General features: G+C 50.5%; 2 protein-coding genes across 4 annotated transcripts in view; both read right to left on the bottom strand.

The window, feature by feature from the left end:
- The window catches only part of Igdcc3 (immunoglobulin superfamily DCC subclass member 3), a 48,655-nt gene extending 41,241 nt beyond the window's left edge, over positions 1-7,414 (bottom strand). For 2 of the 3 annotated variants that reach the window (XM_078049466.1, XM_078049467.1), the window contains exons 1-2: positions 7,094-7,413; positions 4,588-4,893 (exon numbers count right to left, since the gene is read on the bottom strand). In XM_078049466.1, the coding sequence (XP_077905592.1) occupies positions 4,588-4,893; positions 7,094-7,199 (412 nt within the window). In that variant the 5' untranslated portion in view covers positions 7,200-7,413. Of the gene's footprint in view, positions 1-4,587; positions 4,894-7,093 lie in introns of all 3 variants that reach the window. The other variant, XM_078049468.1, reaches the window with a different exon arrangement.
- Positions 7,415-9,826: 2,412 nt separating this feature from the next.
- The window catches only part of Igdcc4 (immunoglobulin superfamily DCC subclass member 4), a 37,881-nt gene continuing 24,170 nt past the window's right edge, over positions 9,827-23,537 (bottom strand). Inside the window, exons 7-20 of the mRNA XM_078049452.1 lie at positions 23,099-23,512; positions 22,391-22,555; positions 21,707-21,844; positions 20,546-20,716; positions 19,316-19,552; positions 19,092-19,193; positions 17,498-17,681; positions 16,510-16,637; positions 16,021-16,191; positions 15,697-15,834; positions 14,678-14,783; positions 13,915-14,143; positions 13,048-13,209; positions 9,827-12,791 (exon numbers count right to left, since the gene is read on the bottom strand). Coding sequence (XP_077905578.1) covers positions 12,384-12,791; positions 13,048-13,209; positions 13,915-14,143; positions 14,678-14,783; positions 15,697-15,834; positions 16,021-16,191; positions 16,510-16,637; positions 17,498-17,681; positions 19,092-19,193; positions 19,316-19,552; positions 20,546-20,716; positions 21,707-21,844; positions 22,391-22,555; positions 23,099-23,512 — 2,753 coding nt within the window. The 3' untranslated portion in view covers positions 9,827-12,383. The remainder of the gene's footprint in view (positions 12,792-13,047; positions 13,210-13,914; positions 14,144-14,677; positions 14,784-15,696; positions 15,835-16,020; positions 16,192-16,509; positions 16,638-17,497; positions 17,682-19,091; positions 19,194-19,315; positions 19,553-20,545; positions 20,717-21,706; positions 21,845-22,390; positions 22,556-23,098; positions 23,513-23,537) is intronic.

Here is a 23,537-nt window from a genome sequence, read left to right as displayed (position 1 = left end):
CCTTGAAGATGCTGGTAGAATTTCCCCTTCTTCTACTGTTTTCTCTTTGTTTTCCACTATACAAAGTTTAATCTGGGACAGAAAAGATCCATTCTTTATAGGACATATCAGGGCACATACAGGATTGCCTGGAGCCCTTAGTTTGGGCAATGATTTAGCAGATAAAACTACACGTGACATACATATTTTCTCTATACTAGAAGAAGCTATAAATTTTCATGAAAGATTCCATGTCAATGCTAATACTTTACAAAAGCGTTTTAAAATAACTAAGGAACAAGCTAGACAAATAATAAAACAATGTCAAAATTGTGTGACCTTTTTACCACAAGTTAATCTTGGAGTCAATCCTAGAGGATTGATGCCTAACCATATTTGGCAGATGGACGTCACACACTTGCCAGAATTTGGAAAATTAAAATATTTGCATGTTACAGTTGATACTTCTTCTGGATTTTTGATGGGCTCCCTTCATGCCGGTGAAAAAACTAAAGATGTTATAGCTCATTGCTTACAAAATTTTGCCACTGTGGGCATTCCAAAACAGTTAAAAACAGATAATGCCCCTGGTTATACGTCTACTTCTTTTAAACAATTTTGCTCATCATTTGGCATTACTCATATAACAGGAATCCCATACAATCCACAGGGTCAAGGCATAGTTGAAAGAGCTCATCAAACTATTAAAATGTACTTATTAAAGCAAAAAGATGGAATTGGGAAGGGGTATATATTCCCCAAAGATAAACTTAAAATAACGCTTTTTACTCTAAACTTTTTAAATTTGGATTCATCAGGACTTAGTGCTGCAGAAAGGCATATGTGTCCAAAAAATGTACATAAGCCCAAGGTACTTTGGAAAGATATTCTAACAGGACAATGGAAAGGTCCTGACCCAGTAATTGTCTGGAATCGGGGGTCTGTTTGTGTGTTTCCACAGGAAGAACAGCAGCCGATTTGGATTCCAGAGAGATTAACCAAGGTTCTGACCCAGAACAGCAGCCGATTTGGATTCCAGAGAGATTAACCAAGGTTCTGACCCAGTGATTGTCTGGAGTCGGGGGCCTGTTTGTGTGTTTCCACAGGGAGAACAGCAGCTGATTTGGATTCCGGAGAGATTAACTAAAATCCTGACCCAGTGATTGTCTGGAGTCGGGGGTCTGTTTTTGTGTTTCCACAGGGAGAACAGCAACCGATTTGGATTCCAGAGAGATTAACTAAAGCGATTTCTACAGACCAAAAAGAAGATGATTTAGCTCAAATCCATAATAGCTGATATCCAAAACTCTAATTTGGCTATCCTTACATCTGCGACAGAACCAGGATGCTTTTTTCAATATCTATTTTATTATTGCCCTTTCCCATATCATGAAGTTTTATTTTATTTTTTTGAGCTCATACAGACCTAGGTTAATGTTTTGCTGATCAGTTCTATTTTTTTTTTTTGACTATAGAGTTTTTAAACATTGCAATAGAGATTTTACCTGTAAAAAGTTATAAGGCCTTTACTATTATGTTATGTGTTGTATGTATTATATTATGTGTGCACACTTGTGTTTTGTGTTATATGTTTGAATGTACGTATGTCCAATGTATGTATTTTCATATATATGATGAGCGCTCATGAAAAGATGGATCCAAATTTTTTTTTTTATTCACGTGATTTAAATGGTTTAATTTAAATTGGGTAAATAACTGTTAAGAATTGTTTTAATATGTAAACAAAAAAGGAGGTTAACAGATCTGTTTGTTTACTCTCACCTTTCGTTTTCATTATATTTAATAATTCTCTTCACTATAATGTAAATTGTTAAGAAAATTGTTTTCTTTTAGTGCCTTCTGAAATGTTACCTAATTTTTTCTTTAGCCATTATTGCCAGAATTTCTATCTTCAGATGAAGATAATATAAATTGTTAAGAAAATTGTTTTCTTTTAGTGTCTTCTGGAATGTTACCTAATTTTTTCTTTAGCCATTATTGCCAGAATTTCTATCTTCAGATGAAGATAATATAAATTGTTAAGAAAATTGTTTTCTTTTAGTGTCTTCTGGAATGTTACCTAATTTTTTCTTTAGTCATTATTGCCAGAATTCCTATCTTCATCCCTGTGCCGGTGAAGACAAAGATAAAACTAATCTACAGTTTCTGCAATAGCCATCACTGAACTGCTTACAGAACTTGCACTGAACTGCTTACAGAACTATGTGTCATTTGTATGCATTGTGAACTATCTGTTGGTGCAGCGACTTGTGGTAGTGTTGGGGTATTTTTGCTGATGATTTCATCGGTGGTACAATTTTCCCAAAAGGAGCCGTCAATTGACTTGGTATATCTTCCTCCCTTCTGCTTGTCATGATCATTCAGCTAAAATTTGAGGGTCAACAGAGGTGAGGCAAAGAACCTCACCCCCCCCCCTGCTGAGACCTCTCCACAGGTGTGGCTGTATACTGGACCGGTAGTCAATGACGGGTAAGATCCAATTACAATGGTACCAACCTAAGACAGGAGGCTGACGCCCTGAGGTCAGCTCATCCGAAGACGGGTAAGGACCATATGTATTGGACAACCTAAGGCAGGCACGGTCCCTAAGCCACATGCTTGTTGTTTAAACACAGAGGGGGAGATGTTGAGAGCCACAGCCAAAGGGGCCCCAGCAAACTTCCAGCTGCCAGCAAGCTTCAGACTGCCCCAGCAACATCTAGCTGATTGGCTCCTCTGCGGTGATGTTCATTGGACTGTTTCCCTGCCCTTCAGACTGCCAGCTGATGATTGGCTCACAGCGGCCCCAGCAACATCTAGCTGATTGGCTCCTCCACGGAGCTGCTCATTGGGTGACTTCTTTGGCTCTGCCCACGCAACCCAGCCAATCGGCCTCAAGAGAGGAGGATTGTGGGAGGTTGAAAGGCTGGTGTGGGGGAGAGAGGCTTGTGGAAGCCGGTGGTGGCAGTTGGGCTCTGAGGGTTTTTCCCTGGAGCTGTTTTGTTTGGCGTTTGTAGTTCTAAAAATAAAGTTAGTTTCTTTTTGACAAGTGGCTCCTGATTTGTGCCAAGCCAGACTTCGGCAGGTGTCCTCAGCTTGCTGCCTCCCCAAGATGCATCACTAATTTTGGTTTACCAACACACTCCGGATGTGCATAGCACAGCATGAATCAAACACAACAATAATAATAGCAGAATTTTCAGGACAGAGCAGCTAAAGTACAACTATTATTTTTATCACCACAACAATTGATGATCCATCAGGGCCAGCAAAGCACAGTTCTAGAGCTGAAATACCTTGTCTGGCCTTTTCTCTCTCATCCAAAAAAGCTCATTAGCATAAAGATGGATGCTATCAATGAGATAAACCTTAAATATAATATATATATATATAATTTGGTACTGGGGTTTGAACTCAGGGACACTCAACCACTGAGTCACATCCCGGCCCTATTTTTGTATTTAATTTAGAGACAGGGTCTCATAGAGTTGCTTAGCACCGTGCCATTGCTGAGGCTGGCTTTGAACTTGTGATCCTACTGCCTTAGCCTCCCAAGCCACTGTGATTACTGGTGTGCTCCACTGCCCCCAGTCACATATTTTTTTAAATATATTTTTTAGTTGTAGATGGACACAGTACCTTTACTTTATTTATTTATTTTATGTGTGCTGAGGATCAAACCCAGTGTTTCACATGTGCTAGGCGAGCACTCTATCACTGAGCCACAACTCCAGCCCCTACCACATATTTTTTTATTGATTTATTTTTCTTGTGGTATTGGGAATTGAACCCAGGGCCTCAGGCTTGTTAGGCAAATGCTCTGCCATTGAGCTGTATCCCCAACCTACCATATACTTTTAAAATAAGTTTGGTGACAAGCTTCAGCACTCCATTGCTTGTATAGAGAGGTCTTATACTACCCAAAAGGTTCTAAAGTCAGCACATAATTTAAAATATATATGCAGCCAGGGCTGGGGATGTGGCTCAAAGGAAGAGTGCTCACCTAGCATGCATGAGGCACTGGGTTCGATCCTCAGCACCACAAAAAAAATTTAAAAAATAAAGATATTGTGTCCACTTACAACTAAAAAATAAATGTTTAAAAAATGCATGTAGGGGGCTGGAGATATAGCTCAGTTGGTAGAGTGCTTGCCTCACATGCACAAGGCCATGGGTTCAATTCCCAGCACCAGACACACACACACATACACACACACACACACAAAAAAAAAATGCATGTAGCACAAAAATTTCTTACATCACTCACAAATAAGGCATTATTTACATAAGAAACATATTCAATGGACCAAGATGCTTGAAGTACAGACATATGCAGCTAAGACAAGCTGGTCCAAGACTAAAGCCCAAGAATCCTCACCCCCACACCGGGAGTGTTTGGCTACATTCTTGTGCATTCAACATTCCAATCCGTTAAAGGAGCACATGATACAATTTATCACCCCAATTCATGCCATGCACCTCTTAACTGACCCATGCTGGGAAATTAGTTCTCCAGAACATTTCAAGAGATGGCACTTCCTCCTTGCTCCCAGGTGACCCTGGATTACCAATCTGACTTACACAAAAGGAAACGGGGTGTGCACTTACTTGCAGCCTGGATTCGAGCCTTCCGGCTGACCACCAGTCCAAAGCGGTTCTGAGCCACACACTCATAGTCACCCTCATCTGAAGGGCTGCCTCCCCGCTCCAGCCTGAAGTGATGGATCAGTAAGGACCCATTGGCCAGCAAGGAAGAGTGGGTACTCTCAGCAAGCTCCACCCCATTCTTCCTCCAGGTTATTCGCACTGGAGGGGTCCCCTCCACTTTGCAGCCCAGCACTACCGGCTGCCCTGGGACAGCAACATCATCACTGGGCTCCACAGCAAATGCCAGTTCTGCAGAGTGGCCAAGACCTGCATCAGGGAAGGGGAGATGAGAGGAAAAGGAGACCTTAGTGTAAAATCCACACACTGGGATTTCCAGTTCCCTGGGCCTAGCATCCCATTCCCATGTTTCAGTCATGTTAATAGAAATCCCTGTTATATACAGAACCTTATGCATTGCAAAGTACCATCCCAAGCAGTATTTTCTTAATCACAGACCACCTCAGAAAGATGAGTATTATTTGTACCATTTCCTCTTTCACCAAAAAAGAAACTAAAGCCCAAATATGTTAAGGGACTTGCCCAGGGTTTCACAGTTAGTAGCTACAAATCTGTGATTCAAGACTGATTCCAACACAGCTGCTGCCCTTCTGGGGTCACCCTGGATAAGCACTGAAGTCTCACAGATTTCAGGAGGTGATCTTAGGTGAAAGGATCAACTTGTCCTGGCTTCTCACTTCTCATCTGTTTGAATTAGGGAACAACAATGTAGCTTGTGTCATAGGGTTGTTTGACATGATTTACAAACTCAGTGGCACTATGGAAATTTAAAAGTTCTAAAGAAATGGAATGAGATAGTAATAAATCATGCAAAATCATCAGAGGCCTGGTTCAATGCCTGGCATTGGGAGCAGGAGGTGGGGGCCCATTACCCAGGGTACAGGCTAGGCTGTGGCCTGTAGACCCCTTCCCTCCCTGCTCTGGGTGTTGGTCCAGTGGCCTTTGTTATAAGGAGAGATGAGAAGTCACAAGCACCAATTAAGATTTCCAACACTTAGAAGGACAGGGACCTAGAGCCTTTTACTCTTGCAGAAGAAAAGAAATGAGCTGGGAAAGAAGGAGGGAAAAGAAGAGGCTGATATGGAAATCAGAAGCTGGACAGGAGGAACAAGCATCCCAGGCTCGATGCCAAGTCACCAAGTTCTCCAGCAGGCAACTTACCAGACCTGTTACAACTTCACTCCAGGAGGAATGAACCCACCTGGTCTGAATGGGCAGCCACAAATTCCTGCTCACATCTCCAGGGAAATAGTGATCCTGAAACTGGCCCAGCCCAACAGACCAGAGCCCTCCCCTGCTAGGGGATATTGGGAAATGGGTGAGGAGAAAGGAGTTCGGGAATGTTGGGGACCGCCCAGACCCCCCAGGGATATGTGAGGTTTTAAGGCATTTGAGGATCATACTCCAAACCCTCACCATCCTCCCCATATTCAGAGTTTTAGTTGCCTCAGTCCCTAATTCAACCCGGGTATAGCCAACACGCAGACTAAAGTTTCTCCCTGATGTGAACGCAATATTCTGCTTGTTAGAAGGGAAGAAGAGAGAAAATAGCCCAAATGTGTGTCTGCTGAGAATTTGGAGTGGGAGAGGAAGGGACTAGATTGGCATCCCTCTCCCATTTGATGGGCCCCTTACAGTCACCAAGGGAACAGGGTGCTGGTGATGCAGCTCAGGGCAGCAAAGCCGGACAGCGCCGCGAGCCCAGGGACAGGGTCTCTCTACGAGTACACTCTCTGGGGAAGGGCGCGGCACGTGGGCATCCGGTGGCTGGCTCTGGCTCTCAGAAGGTTCTCCTCTCTTCCTTCTCTCCTGGGCTCTCTCCTGGCTCGCTCTCTCCCCACACGCCGCCCCCCAGAATCTTCCTCCTCCTCTTCCTCAATCTGTCCTGAGCACTCCCTGCCCCAGTCTCAACTCCAAATCCGGGATGTGCCCTCTCAGTCCCGCGCAGTGGACTGGGATCCGGCCTCCGCCCCGCGGTCTACTGTCTCCTGCCTCTGTCGGTCGCTTCGGGCGACTCAGGGTCCACGGCTAGGCTACAAGCATCCCAGTTCGCCCCCCTTGGCTGGGACTCAGCCATGCAGTCTCCTCTGGCTGGTTTCTGTATCCCCAACGCCAGCCCGCTCCCCTCCCCTAGCTCCGGTTTCGCCACCCTCCTGGCCACTCGGTCCGAGATCGGGGTCCTGTCCTGCGTCCCGGAGCGGTAGCGGACCGAGCCCGGGAATCTCTCCTGGGGCTCCCTTCTCAGCACCCCGCTTCAGTCTTAGGCAGCCCCGCCTCGGTTTCTCTCTCGGTCCCTCTCCTTTCGGTCCCGCTCGGTCCCTCCTGAGCCAGGTCTGCCCGCAGGTCCGCGCCGCACTCCCGGGGTCCGCCCCTCGCGCCCGCTTACTCCCCTCCGGTCCAGCCCTGGGCTCTGTCCGCAGCCGCTGGGGTTGAGGGCGCCCTCGCTCACCCTCGCTTGGCGCGGGCAGCAGTAGCGGCAGCAGCAGCGATAGCAGGAGCCGGGGCCAGCGCGGCGCGGGCGGGCGGCGCGGGGACGCGGTGCGCGGCGCAGCCATGGGGCTCTCGGTCCGCTGGGCTCGGCGACGCGCAGCTCCCGGGCCTCTCGCGGCTGGCTCACAGCGTCCCGCGGGGCCGGCGCCGGGGCCGGGGCCGGGGCTCTGGCCGGGGCCGAGCCCGGGCGGCTGGGGGCTGGGGCCGCATGCCTGCCTAGGAACGCGGGGGGCGCAGAGGGAGCTCCGCTTGCGCCATCTTGCACCCACTCCGGCGATCTGTCAGCCTCGCCCGGGGTGCGCGCTCCGCACTCGCACCGCCCGCGCCCGCCCCGCCCTCCTCCTCTGCCCGCCGCCCCCCTTCTCTCCCCTCCGGGTCCCCTCCCCCAGCCCCCTCTCCCCGGAGGCCGGGTCTGGGGAACAAAAGAGCCGGCGAGCGCTTTAAGCGGCCGGACATTCCCGGCTGCGCGGCGGACGCGCCCCCTGCGCTTTGAACTGTGGCTGGAGCGGCCGGCGCCGTCTCGGGCTGTAGCCCTGTGTCCCCTCGCGGCCCGCCAGTCCCGGACTTGAGCGTCTGGAGAAGTATAGACCCAGCGGACTGTGGAACACGTCAGGGCTTAGAAGAAACACGCAGAGCTGCGGGATTTACTCTGACCCACTCTTTCTGCTGCGCCCTCCTCCAATGTATCCAAGACTTTATTTTAGGGCTAATTCCCTAGAAGCTACTCAAAGTTGTCAGAGACTGAGAATTCCGTGGGCACCTGGTCTTTCCGCTCAAACTCAAAGCATAGGTCGTTCTGCCGCAAGACTGGCTTTCCTAGACTGAGGAGTTAAGGCAACTCCTCAATCTTGGGTAGATTGCCTGAGAAGAGCAGACCCAACAGGATCCACCCCACTTCTGCCTGCTGCCTGGCCCAGGAAATCACTCACTGAGCTTGTCTGAAAGGTGAAGATAACCATATCTCTCCTACACGACCCAGGAGACCTTTAAATGGCACAGGCCTGGACAAATGATTTAGTAACCAGGAAAGCACACTGAAAATTAAAATTGTCAATAACATCTCTGTGTCACACAGATTCTGATGTTTCGTGTCAGAAAACATAAGAGGATAACAAAGATGCCTATGAGAATGTTACAGAAGGCAAGCATGTCTCTTAGGGCAAATGTATTCTTGCTAGCCCTGGAGCTCTGGCTTCACTCGGTTATTTGCTCCTCTGCCATTAGATTGGCAGTGCTGGGAATTGAACCCAGTGCCTTATACTTGCTAGGCAAGTGCTCTACCACTGAGCCACAAACCCAGCCCCTTTTATTTTGAGATACAGTCCCATTAACTTGTTCAGAGTGGCTTCAAACTTGCAATCCTCCTGCCTTGGCATTGTGAGTAGCTGAGATTACAGGTGCATCATTGTGCAAGCCTTAAGTCTGTCTTTTGATATTAACTCTGGATCCTTGGAACTAGGAGTGTTATATAAAGTCATTTTTGGTGGTAAATGCCTGCAGAAATCAGACTGCTTTTACATGGACAAGTCTGCTAATGAGAGGGTTTGTACAGCCCAGGAACTCCTTACTCTGCAGTAGAAACTGGAAGATGAGCCTGAGAAACAAGACTTAAGGCAGTGAGCAGTGGGAGGTGATGGAGAAATTCAAGGTCAGGGACCCAGTGTGTCATAACCCCAAATGGATTTCATTGTGAGAATTGGCAAGTGAGGCCTCTACTGGCCATAGGAAAGGTAGGGAAAGAGGGACCTCCCAGGCCTAAAGTCCTGGAACTACTCCCCTGCAGGGCTTGAATCCTCAACAACCCCTTCTTGACATGTCCTAGGCTCTGAGAGGTCAAATTGGTGTCCTGAATTGTTGTCATTTTAAATTCATCTTGACAAGTGTTTAATTCTTCTTTATCACAACGCTTGGTCTGAGAGTGATATGCAAATAATGGCTATTCTACTGCATGCAAAATGTGCAGTATCTCTCTGTATGATCTGTCAATTAACTCTGGGTCTGGCCCACCCGCCACTTTGGGGGTGGTCCTGGTCAGGACAGTCTCTGGCTCTTGGTTTCTTCCAATAGAAAAATCCATTCCTGGCTCTTTATAGAGCCTGGAGCAGCTGCCAGCTGTGATCCTGAGATGTGCGTGGGGTGTGAGTATGGAGTTCTGGATGTCAGACTGTGTATGCACTTAGTTAATGGACAACAGTGTGTTTGTGTAGGTGACTATGCATCTGTGAATCTGAGCTCACAGACATAGTGCCCATGTGTGTGAATGTGCAGGCATCAGTAATTTTGATGACCAGCTATAAAGAATGGTTGTGGAACCCACAGCTCTTTCCTTGTACCTAAGAAAGTTCAGGAAAGTGTGTACCCAGATGCAGAGAGGTCCCCAGAGAGTTTGCATGCCATCAAAGAACACATCTTCCCTCATGGTTTCTTTGTGTGGGGAGGGGTGTTGAACACTGGGCCTTTTGAATGCTTATGATAGGCAAGTGCTCTACCACAGAGTTACACCCCCAGCCCCTTTTCCTAAACTTAAGTCTTTTTCTTAAGTGCTTGTTGAGGGAAGGAGATGGGTTAGTTCTTTCTTGTGAACATTTTCTCTACCCTTAAAAAACCACCATTTCCTATCCTTGTAGGAAATGAACTCCCCAGGGTAGAAAAGCTGAGAGAATTCGAATCATTAGTTCCATAAAGAATAACATATGTCTGGAAAATAGTTTATTAATTCATGACGGGGGTAGATACATGATCAATGCCTTAGCTTAACACTAAAGAATATCATATTCATAAGGAAAAAATGCTGGAAAAATAATTAAATAATACATCATAAACTAAATATAGACAAATAAATGAGCAAGTACCGATTACACTTGTCATGCATCAAGAAAAGGAAGATTTTTAAATGAGACTCAAAAACTTAAGGCATCAATGGTAGGTGACAAAGGGATTAATACCCTATAAAAGGCCAATAGACTCTTTTCTAATAAAAATACTGCTACAAAGACACAAACCTAACACTTCCAAATTACCCAGAGCCCAAATCATATATAATGCTAGTGAGTAATGGCCACTTTCTTATCAACTGTGAGTTATAGGCAGATACCAGATTTATTACTTATTTGCTTTTGAGAAACAATTTTCCACCCAACCTAATGGGTTATAAATTGTCTCATTTGCAGCTATTTAATTTAAACCAGAACCTCAGTGCCTGTTAAACAAGAACATGAAAAATGACTATGTGGTGTAATGCTAAGAGCCTACTGTTAAAACAGCCATTTAATTCAGAGCAGTTTTTTTCTTAAAAAAAAAAAAATCAAACCAGGAAAATAAAATGAGGCTTTTGACCTTCACAGCAACGATGAAACATACACAGTGGCGTCAGCTACCGCAAAGCTGAATGCTGCAGAAAGAGTATAAGTGACAATTCTGTCTTTAACGAGATACAAAACCGACATTAATAATCTTTAGTGTTATCATAGGCTGGCTGAAGGAGGGGAGGAGGAGGAAATGTAGGTGAGGATGTCAACCATGAGTGACACCCGAGTGTAATAAACACAGATGCATTCAGGGGCTGAGGAGGCTGCAGCTCCACTGAGAGACATTTCAACGATAAAAAAAAAAAAAAAAAAAAAAAGACGGAAAGAAAAGAAAAGAAAGATAGACTGCTTATTTCTAATTTGGCCCAGAAGCCAGAGTTAACTCTTGATGTGCAGATCAGTTAAAAAGACGCAGTTAGGGAGCAAGAGACCCCACATTCTATGCTCCTGTGAGGGCTGAGGTGAAAAATCAAATAAATGACAGGGTTTTCACTGCACAGGAAACAGAAGTCAAGCTTGTCCCTGTGCAGCGGGTCAACAGAAAATTACTTCAGGATTCAAAAGAAAAAAAATAAAAAATAAAACAAGCCAAACCCACTTTTCCTATGAAAGACCTCCCTTCTAGCCTCCTGGAGGAAGAGACTCCAGTCCCCCTACCCTAGATCCAGTCCCGTTCAATGTGCTGGGGCGGGGTGCAAGCTGCTGGGCTGCACCCCTTACTCCAGCTCCCCTCTCCCCTTTCAGCTTCATTAGGGAAGAAAGGTAACAATCCACCTCCATCCTGAAAGGAAAGGAGGAAATCCCTTTATTCCAAGCCTCTGGGCCATAGTTCCCTTCTGCCTCAAAACTTCCCTTGTGACTTGAATTCATCAGCTCTGTGGAGAACCCTCCCATCCCAGTCCCAAGGAAAAAGAGGAAGTGGAAGCTAGGTCTTCTCCAAACCTGCCCGGGGGTCGGTGGTCTGCCTGGGGAGGGGGCTGGTGGAGGAGGACTGAGCAGAGGAAGTGAGGGAGGAGATGGAGGGAGGGTTGTGTGTTCAAGGGAATGTGGCTGACATAGGAGTCATGCTGTGGCCTGAAGCAGACATGAGGTAGCCATGTTGTTAGGGAAGGGTGCAGAGGTTAAAGCCAGGCAGAACTGGATGGCACAGTCTGGAGAGACATGAGGGATAAGAGAGACAGAGACAAAGGGAAACGAGAGAGGAAAGGGAGACCTCACTGGGAAGGACACTGGAACTGGAACCCAGAGAGCAAGATATCTATAGATAGATCACTAGAGCAAGGAATGGGGAGAAAGGGAGGGAGTGGGGAAAGAATATAGATTTCCAAAGCCAGGCACTTCCCAAATTATAAAATCAGACACAGAGTTGCTCTGAGTGGAGCCAGGGTCACCTTCTAAATTTGGGTCATGGGGTTATGGGAGGTGAAGGCGGTGTGGCTAAAATGTCAGGCATTCAGAGCCTACTGCGCTCAGCCCAGCCAGACAGGAGAGTGGGCTGGGGCCGTCTTTGTCAGACAGGGCATTGGAGACACTCGTAGAGTGTGTAATAAAAGGCTGGGTGACAGAGGTGGGAGCCCACAGCGATGGGGACTGACCACTCTGGGATACTGTCCTGACCTGGAGAATCGATTAGGCCATAGTCACCACTATGGTAGCCAGGGTTTCCCAGTTCACCAACCAGTACACACACATGTGGCTTCACACATGTGCACATCACACGTAGCTGTGTCTCACATGTCTCTCACATATCACATGTGTGTCACAAAGAGTGTGGGGGGAGTGAATGATCCAATTCTTCCTCTCCCCCCAGCCAAAGCATCCTAGGAGGCTCCAAAGGGCTTGATGATATCTGCAGGTACACATGTGTATAGGCATGGCCATGCATGTCACATACCATGAGCCATATCAGCCTGCTTAGACTGCACCTTCTGCTTAGGGGAGCTAAGCAGAGGAGACGGGGACCCTGGGCAGGCCTGGGCTGGCTCCTGGAGAGCAGGGGGCTTTGGGCTGGCAGCTGTTCCCACAGGCCTCCTCCGGAGCCTCACTGGGCTGGAGATCTGGATACGGGCAGGAGGCACTGGCTGCCTCTGGCAAGCAGGTAAGTCTGTCTGGTCCAGTGGCAGTCTGCTCACACCCTTCCAGCTCCCTGTCTAGCCAGTCTGCCTGGGGCCTGAGATCCACAACACCAGAGGAGAGGCCAGAAGCCTCTGCAGGCAGAGAGTCCTGAGGCTCTATGTCTTGGAGATGGAGGTCAGGGCTCCCTTTGGATGCACTGAAGTCAGAGTGGACAATAACCTCGGCCTCCACCTGGTTTCCGCAGGCTGGGGGTGGTTTCTTCCTCCCATTACCCTGGTTAGAGCACAGAACACAAAGACCAGGGACCATCACTGAGAATGATCAGAAACAAGAACCACATATGTGGAACAGTGAGAGACTGACTACATCAGGGTATGCATCATATGAGAAGTGGAAAAGGAAACAGGAAGTGTCCCACCAAGATGAGAGTATGTATCATAAGAGAGGTGGAAAAGGAAACAGGAAGTATCCCACCAAGATGATGATAATATCCAGATCCTTTTCCAACCCTTATTCCCAGGATACTGACCTTTATAGCATCATACACCAGAGCCTGCAGCAACAGCGTCTGTCCAGTTCCAGCAGGGGGCAACAGGGCCTGGGTCAGAGCAGGCCTGGGGCCCACCTGGGGCAGCTCGCAGCTGGCCCAGGAACCTGCCCAGCTTGGCCCACCTGGCTGAGCCCAGGAGATCTGCACAGGAGAAAGAAGAGGACACTGAGGAGTGTGATGGGGATTGGCTGGGAGAGGGAAGCACAAAGGAGGGAAATAGATGGGACCATAGAGAAGCAGAGCCCAGAGTCCTGGTCCCCTTCTATCTCCCTGACCACAGGTTCCCTGCTAAAGCCCCTTCCCAAGGACAGGGAGAAGCACAGGAAGGCTGTGCGTGAGTGGGAGAGTTTGCGGATACAGCGGCCCCTCTGTAGACAGCCTAATACCAGCCTGGCAGGGAGGTGAGGGAAGGACTGATGGGTCAGCTGGCTGAGATGAGTGACCACTGCCAGCGTGGGGAGCTCTATCTTTCAGGGGCCTGCCCTTATCTTGGTCCCACTTGGCCACAGACAAGCTGACCAGCTTCTTCTCCTTCCTCTGTCTTAAGAAGGCTCCCAGCTCTGGGGACAAAGAGGTGTTCTGGCCAGCTCCAGTCACCTGCAAACAAGGACTTTCCCCTTGATGAGAAGCAGGCCAGTATATTCTGCGGGAATGGAGATCCACCTGCTTCCTGGTCCTGCCAATCATTGATGGAGAGGGGAGAATGTGCCTCTTTTGCAATTGGGTATGTGTGGTGTGGGGGCCGGTGACCCTTGCAGTCACACGTTGTGCTCTGGCGCCCTCTGGTGTCCTATTTGGGAATGAGCAGGAGCGGGGGTCTCTGATGTAAACTAGACTTCAGGCTACCTTTCTCTTGGAGTGACCCCGGCAGTCCGAAATGCTGCCAGCCATAAGGCTGTGCACTTCAGCCTTGTCTTCCATGTCTGAGGGTGGTGGGGACCAGTCCTGGGGTCGGGGGTGCACAAGGGACTCCAGCTCATGGGCAGCAGGGAGACTAGGTGGGCCCAGCCGGGCTCTAGAGTACAGCGCTGGATTCCCAGCTGTGGCAGTGGAGGACAGGCCTGGGAGGGCTTCCCTGGAAGGCAAGATGGGAAACAAGGCCCAGTGGTCAGAGTGGAGAGTGGGCTGGGACTGGCATCCAGCCCTGACATGTCTCAGGCCAGGTTCCTGCCTACCTTTGGGCCCTGTTTTCCAATCTACACAAAGAGTAGGGAACAACTATTATCCAAACAGCCGACATGGTTCCTTCTACCCCAGCTCCAAAAATATGAAAGTCTGGGGCCTTTATTTCCAAGATGCTGGAAGCATGAGCAAGGTGATTTGGTCTGTCCTTGCTGACTGGGAGACCCCCTAAGCCCACCCCCATTCTTAGAAGAACATCTCCCACCACTCCCATGTCCCTTCATCCTAGAGTCCCATTTAATTTTTGCAATGCTGGGGTTCAAATATGGCCTCATACCTACATGCTAGGCAAGTGTTCTACCCCCAAGCTCAGCCTCCAGCTCCCCAAGTCCTAACTTTAATGGGGATCCTGGTGACTTTCCCGGTTTGCCCATTCTGCAGCCCTTTCTGGAAATCTGTCTTTGGTCAGATAGGTGTCCTTGCCCACCTGTGGGGGCCGCGTCGCAGGCCAGCACACATGCAGGCCAGGAGGCAGAGGAGGCCCAGGCAGACACCCACGATGATGCCTGTGACTGAGTGCACATCCAAGGAGTCTGGCGGGGCAAAGACAGGACAGAGATGGTCAAATACAGGAGAAAGGCAGCGGCTCACAGATCAGGATGACTTGAGCTTCCACAGGAGACCACTGGCTTCAGCTTTCAGCAGTTTGCGATCTTCTCATGCCAAGATAGGCGGGCCCTACACCCTCATAAGGACCACCACCACCCGCCTGGTGGTCCCACCTCACACATCCACAGGCTGTGGTCTGTCCACATCAAACTGGCCTTTCAATGCAGTGAACCGCCTGCCTGCCCACTAGGTCTTGCTTCATGGTGTGCAGTTGCCTCAGGCCCACGTGGCTTAACGCTCTGTGGTCATCATCTTAAAATTCATAATTTTTTTGCGGGGGTACTGGGGGGCACTCGACCACTGAGCCACATCCCCAGCCCTATTTTGTATTTTATTTAGAGACAGGGTCTCACTGAGTTGCTTAGCACCTTGCTTTTTCCTGAGGCTGACTTTAAACTCGTGATCCCCCTGCCTCAGCCTCCCGAGCCGCTGGGATTACAGGCGTGCACCACAACGCTCGGCTTAAATTTGTAATTTTTTAAAATGAAGAGCCCTGGATTATCATTTTACATTGAGCCCTGAAAGTCACTTAGCCAGTCCTACCCACCTCCAGCCAAAAAGCTCATCACCTGGCCAAGCCAATCCACCAATCAAAAGCAAAGAAATGGTCTCTAAGCCACACCAGTCTGCTAGGAAGCTGGCCTCTCAACCAAGTCACCACCTTACCACTTTCTCCCTTCCAGTTCACCCTGCTCCCAACCAACCAGGAGGGTAGCTGTCCAAACTGAGAGCTAAGTAGTTGTACCCAGAGGCAGGGGCTTGGAAGTCTACTCCAGGAGCTGCTAGGGACCTGGCTGCCCCAGGGTAGGTAGTCCTCCTTCCTCCGGACGCTCCTACCTGAGAACTTCTCCTGGAGAGTGATTACATCCTGCAGGCGGGAGAAGGGCCCAGGGCCCACCTCTGTGCGTGCCCCCATCTTGAAGAAGTACCTGGTGTCGCTCTCCAGGCCATGCACCTCAGCACTGAAGATGTTTCCTGGGGTGGGGGAAGTGGGAGAGCAGGGTGATGGGTGGGTGGGGTGGGACACAGGGCTGAGAAGTCGGCCTTTCACTGGGCAGCAGAGGCTCCCTGTTAATCCCAGAAGCCCCAGAATGGCCTCGGTGCTGCTCTCCTTGAGAGCCTGGCTGCTGGAGTGGGGGTGGGCTGGGCAGGGGCCCTCACCCTCGGTGGTGAGCAGTGTCCACTGGTGCTCAGGCTGGCTGTGGTTGTTGCTGTATAGGATTAGATATTCCACGATCTCACCATTGGGTTCCGTGGGGGGACACCAGTGCAGCCGAACAGTGGATGGCGTCAGAGGGCTCAGGCGCAGGTCAGATGGCGGTGTCGAGGGCCCTGGAGTGCAGGGGAGGGATGACAGCAGGGCCACTAGAAGCCTAGCTCTTCGGACATGGGAGTCAGGGGATGACAGTCCGCCCCCCTCCTCCCTCATGGAGCAAGCCACACAGCCCGGATGAGCTCTGGCCTCTAGTTGGGGAGTCCCTGAGAATGGCAGGGGCAGTGCTCCTCAGCTCCTCCCCTCCCTGAAGCTCTCCTCCACTCAGCTCTGCCCAGACCTTGAGATTCTGAGAAATGCTTCAGAAAAGAGGGCCACAGGAGCAAGAAGGAGAGAGGCAGGAGGTGGGCTGGTGGCAAGGGGCTGAGACCACTCACGGTCAGGCAGGGTGGAGCGCTCCACCACAGAGCCAAAAGGCCCGTCCACATCCACTCCATGAGACTGCACCGCAAACTCGTACTTGGTGAAAGGCTTCAGCCCGCCAATGAGGATGTCTTCTCCAGAGCTGTGGGGCAGGAGCTGGCTAGCGCTCTGGGCATTGCCAGCAGGCCTCGCCCCTGCCTGCCCCCAGGCCCAGCCCCCAGCCCTAGGCCTTGCTCTGGAAAGGGAGCTGGCCTGGCCTAGGGCCACAAACACACCCCAGAGGACCTACAGAGAGGTGGGGATGGATGTCCCTCCACTTCTAATCTCCAAGCCAGACACCCCTCTCCAGAGAGCCTTCCTGAATTAATCCAGTTAATTTCCCCACCCCAGGAACCATTTCTCCATCTTGGCTTAATTCTGCCTTAGTGGCAATTGTACACATAAAAAATTTTTTAAATATATATATATATATATATATATATATATATATATATATTTTAGTTGTTGATGGACCTTTAATTTTATTTATTTATATGTGGTGCTGAGAATTGAACCAGGGCCTCACACATGCCAGGCAAGCAAGCGCTCAACCACTGAGCCACAACCCCAGCCCCAGACATCAGGGGCTTTGAATACAGTGTTTGTCAAAGGAACAGCTGCTCCCATCAGCATCCTCCCAAAGGAACTGCCTCCCATCTCTCTGAGGGTGGGTTTCTGAGGACAGTGGCAGGGCTTTCTCCCTGCAGACAGGGAGCCCCTGGAGGCTGGAGAAGCAAGATGATTCTGTGTCCATTCTCCAAAGGTGGAGACCAATGCTCTGTCCTGAGGAGATGGTCAAACAGCCTCTCCTTTCTCACCCATCACCTTCTGGTCCACAGGCAAGGCAGTGGGCCCTGCAGACCTTCAGCGCGCCGCAGTGTGAACAGGTGAGCCGTCTCTGAACCCCAGGGTCCCATGTCGTCCCCCCCCCAACTTTTCCCAGCATCAGTCTCTCCTCCCCACCTGGTATAATAGGTGACCAGGGAGGCGTTCCTCAGCCCCCAGGGGCTGAAGCGCACAGTGTAGTTGACAATCTTGACTGTGGTGAAGTCTGGCTTTTTCCACCGGAGCCAGATAGACGTGGAGCTGTTTGATTCTGCATGGACGTGGGCGGGGGGCAAGGGCGGCCCCCTCTGGATGGGTAGGTCTGGAAGGGGAAGATTAGAGTGTGGGGAAGGGAGAGAGGACACTCCTCCCACTGTATAGTGGTCACAGTCCCTGAGGCTTGCCCTTGGGCCCTTTCCTTTGATCCTGCAGGTAACAAAACTGAGACTCCCAACAATCTAAGTGATTTTTGTCAAGGGCACACACATAGCAGATATAGGACATAAGAATGCAATGTATACATAGAGAGACAGCATACTGTGGCTTAAGAAGAGCACAGATTCTAGAGCTAGACTGCCTTGGTTCAAATTCCAGCTCTGCCACATACTAGCTATGTGACTTTAGAGAAGTTACTTAATCTCTCTGTGCCTCCATTCCCTATTCTGTAAGTGCATCTGATGATAGTACCTACCTCATGGGGTTGTTATGAGGACTCAGTTCATTAATATTTATAAAGCAGATAGGAAAGTGTCTGGCACACAGTATGTACTATTTGATGATAAGTGTTTATTATATAAACATAAAATAGAATAAACTCCATGACAGCAGGTACCTTATTTGTGTTGATCATCACTAAATTCCCAGAACAGAGCTGGCACGTAGTAGATACTCAGTAAAAAAAATTGCTGAATGAATAAATGAACAAACTGGAATTAGAACCCAGGTTTCTTGGCTTCTCTTGAGCACTTTTCCTGCTCTACCACATGGCTGAAAATCAGCCTGGAAGTCAGGGGTGAGGAAGTACCATGACTGGCAACCAAGGGCTACAGAGCAGTGCAACACAGCAGAAAGACCCACCTGGGAGCCAGGAATCTGTCTGGTCTCAGCTGTGTGTGACCTGGAACAAGCCTACCTCTCTGAGTCTTGGTTTCCCTGTAGAGCACACAGGGACACTCTCCCTGTCCAGAGTGGAAAGATGATCAGATAGATGGTGTGATGTGGATGGATGTGTTTGAAAAGTTTTTTTAAGGCCAAACTTGGGCTCAGGAATCACTGAGCCTGCCGGATGTGGTGGTGCACACCTGTAATCCCAGCGGCTTGGGAGGTTTAGGAGGGAGGATCATGCATTCAAAGCCAGCCTCCGCAACTTAACAAGGTCTTAGGTAACTCAGTGGGACCCTGTCTCTAAATAAGATACAAAATAGGGCTGGGGATGTGGCTCAGTGGTCAAGTGCCCAGAATTCAATCCCAAAAAATACCAAAAAAAAAAAAAAAAAAAAAAAAAAAAAAGAAAAGAAAAAGAGGCAACAGGCCTGAAATACAGTGCACGAGCGGGGGCTGGGGCTCTCTTTAGCCTGGCCAGGAAGAGGAAGCTACCTAGGAAGATGGGCTTCAGAGTGAGCTGAGGCTACCACCCTGCCTGCCCTGCTGGTCAGACTGGCCCAGGGGAGAGGGCAGCAAACGGCCTGCAGTCCCCTCCCCTGCCGCCGCCCCTCCTCCCCAGCACCCTCACCTGGCGTGGGCGCCTTCTCCGTCTTGCCTTTCCACACTGCTGCGTAGCCATCCTCATGTTTGTTGAACGCCACAAGCTTCACCTCATATAGCCGGCCAGGGACTGGGGGAGGTCACAGGGTCACTCATTGGCTAGAAGGACTCTGCAGCCACTGTCCCCTCTTCCGTCCTGTGTCTGGTCCCTGATGCAGTCCTGTCCCCGCCTCCCGTCCCCAGGCTCCTCACCTAATTGGGTCAGCTCATACTGCTTCACTTTCTTCTTGAGCCTGACAGGCCCCACATCCCAAGCCTGGTCTCCGCGGCTCCCTGGGGGGCGGTCACCACCAGCTTCCTCCTCGGCCCCCACTTCCCGCCAGTACAGTTTATAGCCAGAGATCTGGGTGGGGTGGGGGGGCGGCTGCCATGACACGACCAGAGACTCCATCCTTGCCCGGACCTTCAACTCTGCAGGGGCAAAAGGGACTGGGGACAGAAGAGCAGGATGGGGAAAAGGAGGGAGAATGAGGAATGCAGAGAAAGAAACCGGGGTGGTGGGGGGAGGGGCCAGGGAAGAGGCAGGGAGATGGGGTTCCAGGGAGCTCGAAGTGTCTCCTCAGCATGGCGCCACTCAGCCAGCACCAGCACACCTGGACTCAGGCAGAGCTGGGAGTGCAGGGGCCTGCTGAGCATTTGCCAAGGCGCCTCGAGGGGCACCTTTGTCTGGCACAGAGGAGGCTCTGTAAGTTTCCTGAAGGAGCAAATTCCGGCAAGGGAATCCAGGAAGGAGGGAGCAAGCCATCAGAGTGGGGAGTCCCACTTGGAACCCAAAGTGGGGGCTTACTATGGTTCAGACACTGTTTAAAGCACTTTGCATGTGTATTTTAACTTTATTCTTATAATCTTATAAAACAAACAAAAAAACCTTTGTTTTTTAAAGTACTGGGGATTGAAGCTAGGACCTTGTGCACACTAGACAAAAGCACTCTACTCTATCCCCAGCTCAGCAAACACTATGATCTCCATTTTACAGATAGAAAAACCGATGCTCAGAGAAGTTAAGTAACTTGTCCAGTGTCAGATAGTATGTGTGCCAGCTTTTGTCTGCACTTAATCACTCTATTACTGGGCTCTCCAGGAAAACAACAATCAAAATCACCAAAGCAGCTGCCACTTAAGGGGTTCTCCTGAGGTTCTAAGCAAGTCATTTAGCATACTAATTATTAATCCATGTGCCATGTCTCAGCAGTAAATGAAGCTTCAGAGTTGTGAATGGTTTGTCCAAGGTCAAAGGGTGGACAGAAAGGACACCAGGGCCCAGCCCTTCACCCTGGCTTCCCTTACCTGTGAAGCAGGGGGAGCTACAGAAGGCCTCTGATGGATGGGGTGGTGAAGTCTTGGGGTCCAAGGGCACACAAATACTCACACTGTCACATCCACACCACCACACTCACTGTTCTGTTCCCTCTAGCCCCATACCATGGCTCTGGTTGTGCACGCTGGGTGTCCTGTGCTGCATCCATGGTGAGGGGGCCCCATAGCCGGCCCCAGTGCCCGCCGACACCCTCACACGGTACAGTTTGTTTGGCTGAAGGGAGTTTAGCATAAGCTGAGTCTCGTTCCCTGGCACCTCGGTGGAGAAAATCTGATCTGCTGGGACAAGAAAGATGGGCTGCTGGCTATTACCTGGGGACCATGACCTCTAAGCTCCCTACACTGACTCTTCCACTTCAGATCCTGGTTCCTCCGTGACTGCTGGGGCCTGAGTCCCTCTGAACCTGGACAGACTCCAGGCTCCAGGGCCCACTCCTGGGCCTCAGCTCTGGCTGATGTAGTCCAGCAAGCATGCAGAGAACCAGGCATGCTTTCCCCCTCCCTGTGTTGACCCCTCAACACACACCAGAATGCAGACACAAGGCTGGCCAGGAAGGATATCAACTGCCACCTGGCTTCTAGAGCCCTGAGAATTACCTTCTCCTCCCTCCTCGCCCTTAGCCTGGACTTCCAGTCACTTTCCTTCTCCTATATCTACCCCTTCCGAGCCCCTTCCCTATATGACTCCATCTGCCTTAACACACCCCTCCGTCTCCATATTTCCCAGCCCCAAGAGCACACCTTCCACCTCCTCATCTCTAATCTGTTTTTTGAGCCAGAATTCCAAGGATTACCTGTGTCTCCTTTCACAGATGAGGAAACAGAGACCCAAATGGACTACACACTGCAGCTGCAGAGGAGGTAGGACTAGACCCCAGGCCTCCCTTGGCCTTGAGCAGCCTCTTTGCCTGCCCTTCTCATCCCTGCTGACCCCAACCCCAGCCCATGCTGCTCTATTTTGGGGGGAGGGGGTACTGGGGATTGAACTCAGAGGCATTCGACCACTGAGCCACATCCCCAGCCCTATTTTGTATTTTATTTAGAGACAGTCTCACTCACTGAGTTGCTTAGGGCCTCGCTTTTGCTGATACTGGCTTTGAACTCGTGATCCTCCTGCCTCAGCCTCCTGAGCTGGGATTACACGCTGCTCTTTCCCAGGGTCGGCTTTCCCCACTCCACCACCCCTCAGGCTCCCCTTCTGTTCAGCTCTCCAGCAGCTCAGACGTAGAGTAACTCCCAATCACCCTGCCCCTGCTTGCCACTCACCTTCCTTTCCCAAACCGTACTCTATCTTGTACTTCACCACCTGCCCATTGCTCAGGTTGGGGGGCAGGGGCAGCCACGTCACCCTGATGTCCGAGGGGTTGGGGCTGGACAGGGCAAGCTGGGGCGCTGCACTGGGGACTGAGACAGAAGAACATCAGCATGAGCTCTGCTCCACCGTCGTGGGAGGTGAGGCTCAGGAGCGGCCAGAGACTTGCCCAGGTCACACAGCAAGTCAGAAGTAGGCCCAGGACCAGGATCTGAGGGAGGAAAGGGAGCCTCTCAGGGGAGCCCTAAGCTGGAGGATAAGGGGACATTCTTCCCACCCTGAAGCTAGAAAATGGTGTGGGGAACAATGTTCCCATTCAGTGGCTCAATGCCCCTGGCCCTTCCCCTAGCTGGATGGTACATGGGTGTCAGGGAGAAGGACTGTATGATATGGGGAATCCCAAGTCCTGGGCTCAAGTCCCAGCTGTACTACTGACCTTGGGCAAGTCACTCTCATTTGCTGGGCTTCAGTTTCCCCAATTTACAGACCCTGCATACTCCCTTATAGGGCACAAAAGATGACACAGGCAGGCAAAAGTGCCTTGGTGCAACCCTGGTAAAGAGAAGGGGAGCCACCCCCCCACACCCCAGGGAGCTCTCTGGACCCCAGGCTGCTAGCTACAGGTTCGGAGGCCCTACCGTCATCCAATGTGTGCACCAGTGCTGGGGTGGAGGTGCGGCTGGCCCCTAGCTGGGAGTAGGCCACCACGTAGAACTCATAATCTGTGTTGGGTTCCAGGTCCCGAACCTGTAGCTCTGTAGTGTCATTGTTTACTGCAAACTGGTATTCCACATTGTCCATACCTGGGTGGTAACACAAGGGACAATGGGACTATCAAAGGGCCACCCTAGGCCCTGGCCATCCGGAGTGTGCCTAGAGTTATTCCATAGCATCTCCATCTCTAATTGTCTACTTATAGTTAAATCATCCCAGATACTCTGAGCTGGAGAGTATAAACTCCCTTGGCTTCTAGTCTTCTCACTGTATTAGTTTCTCCCCTGGCTGTGAGGTTCTTTCTGGCGTCTAGCTGAAATAATTCCTGTTGCAGTTATTAACTAGGGTAGGAGGTGGCTCCAGGAATTACCAGAAATTTTCCCTAAAGGAGAAGCATCTTCTCCTTCCTCTTATATCAAAAGTGGCAGAGGGAAAGTGACCCACGTACATTGAACGTCCCTCTAGCACCTGGCTGAAGATCCCCAACAGATAAGTGGATCTCTTCTGTGGGCTCCAACCCCATCCCTAGAGGCAACCACCAGAAAACCCTTCAGTCATCCAACTTGTGCTCGCTCCCTACTGTGCAGGGCATAGGCTTCTGCTGGGGCCCCTGGGGACTTGGGTAGACATACCCCGTGCCTTCTGGTAGTGGAGGGAGAAGCCAATGATCTGTTCACTGTGCAGCTCAGGCCGCTCCCAGGCTACTAATACAGCGGAGCTGCTCAGCGGTGTGGCGGTAACCCGAGTGGGGGCGCTGGGCAGTCCCTCGCGCACCACCACCGCCAGCGGCGCGGCGGCGCACGCAGTTCCCGCGCTGTTCTCCGCCACGCACTGGTAGTAGCCAGCATCCTGCAGGCCGATCTGCGTGATGACCAAGCTGCCACCGCCACCCTGGACCTTGACGCGCCCGTTGGGCCGCAGCGGCGCCCCGTCGTGCAGCCAGCGCAGCGTGGGTTTGGGCTCCCCAGTCGCGCGGCACACGAAGCGCGCGGTACTCGCCCGTGTTCGCGACAGCGCCTCTGGCGCCTGCGAGATAGCAGGTGCAGCTGGGGGCGGGAGGGACAACGCTGA

This window comes from Ictidomys tridecemlineatus, chromosome 5 (assembly GCF_052094955.1).
Source record: "Ictidomys tridecemlineatus isolate mIctTri1 chromosome 5, mIctTri1.hap1, whole genome shotgun sequence".
NCBI lineage: Eukaryota > Metazoa > Chordata > Mammalia > Rodentia > Sciuridae > Ictidomys > Ictidomys tridecemlineatus.
Note: the sequence above shows the minus strand (reverse complement) of the source record. Positions and strands in the feature narration are given on the sequence as shown.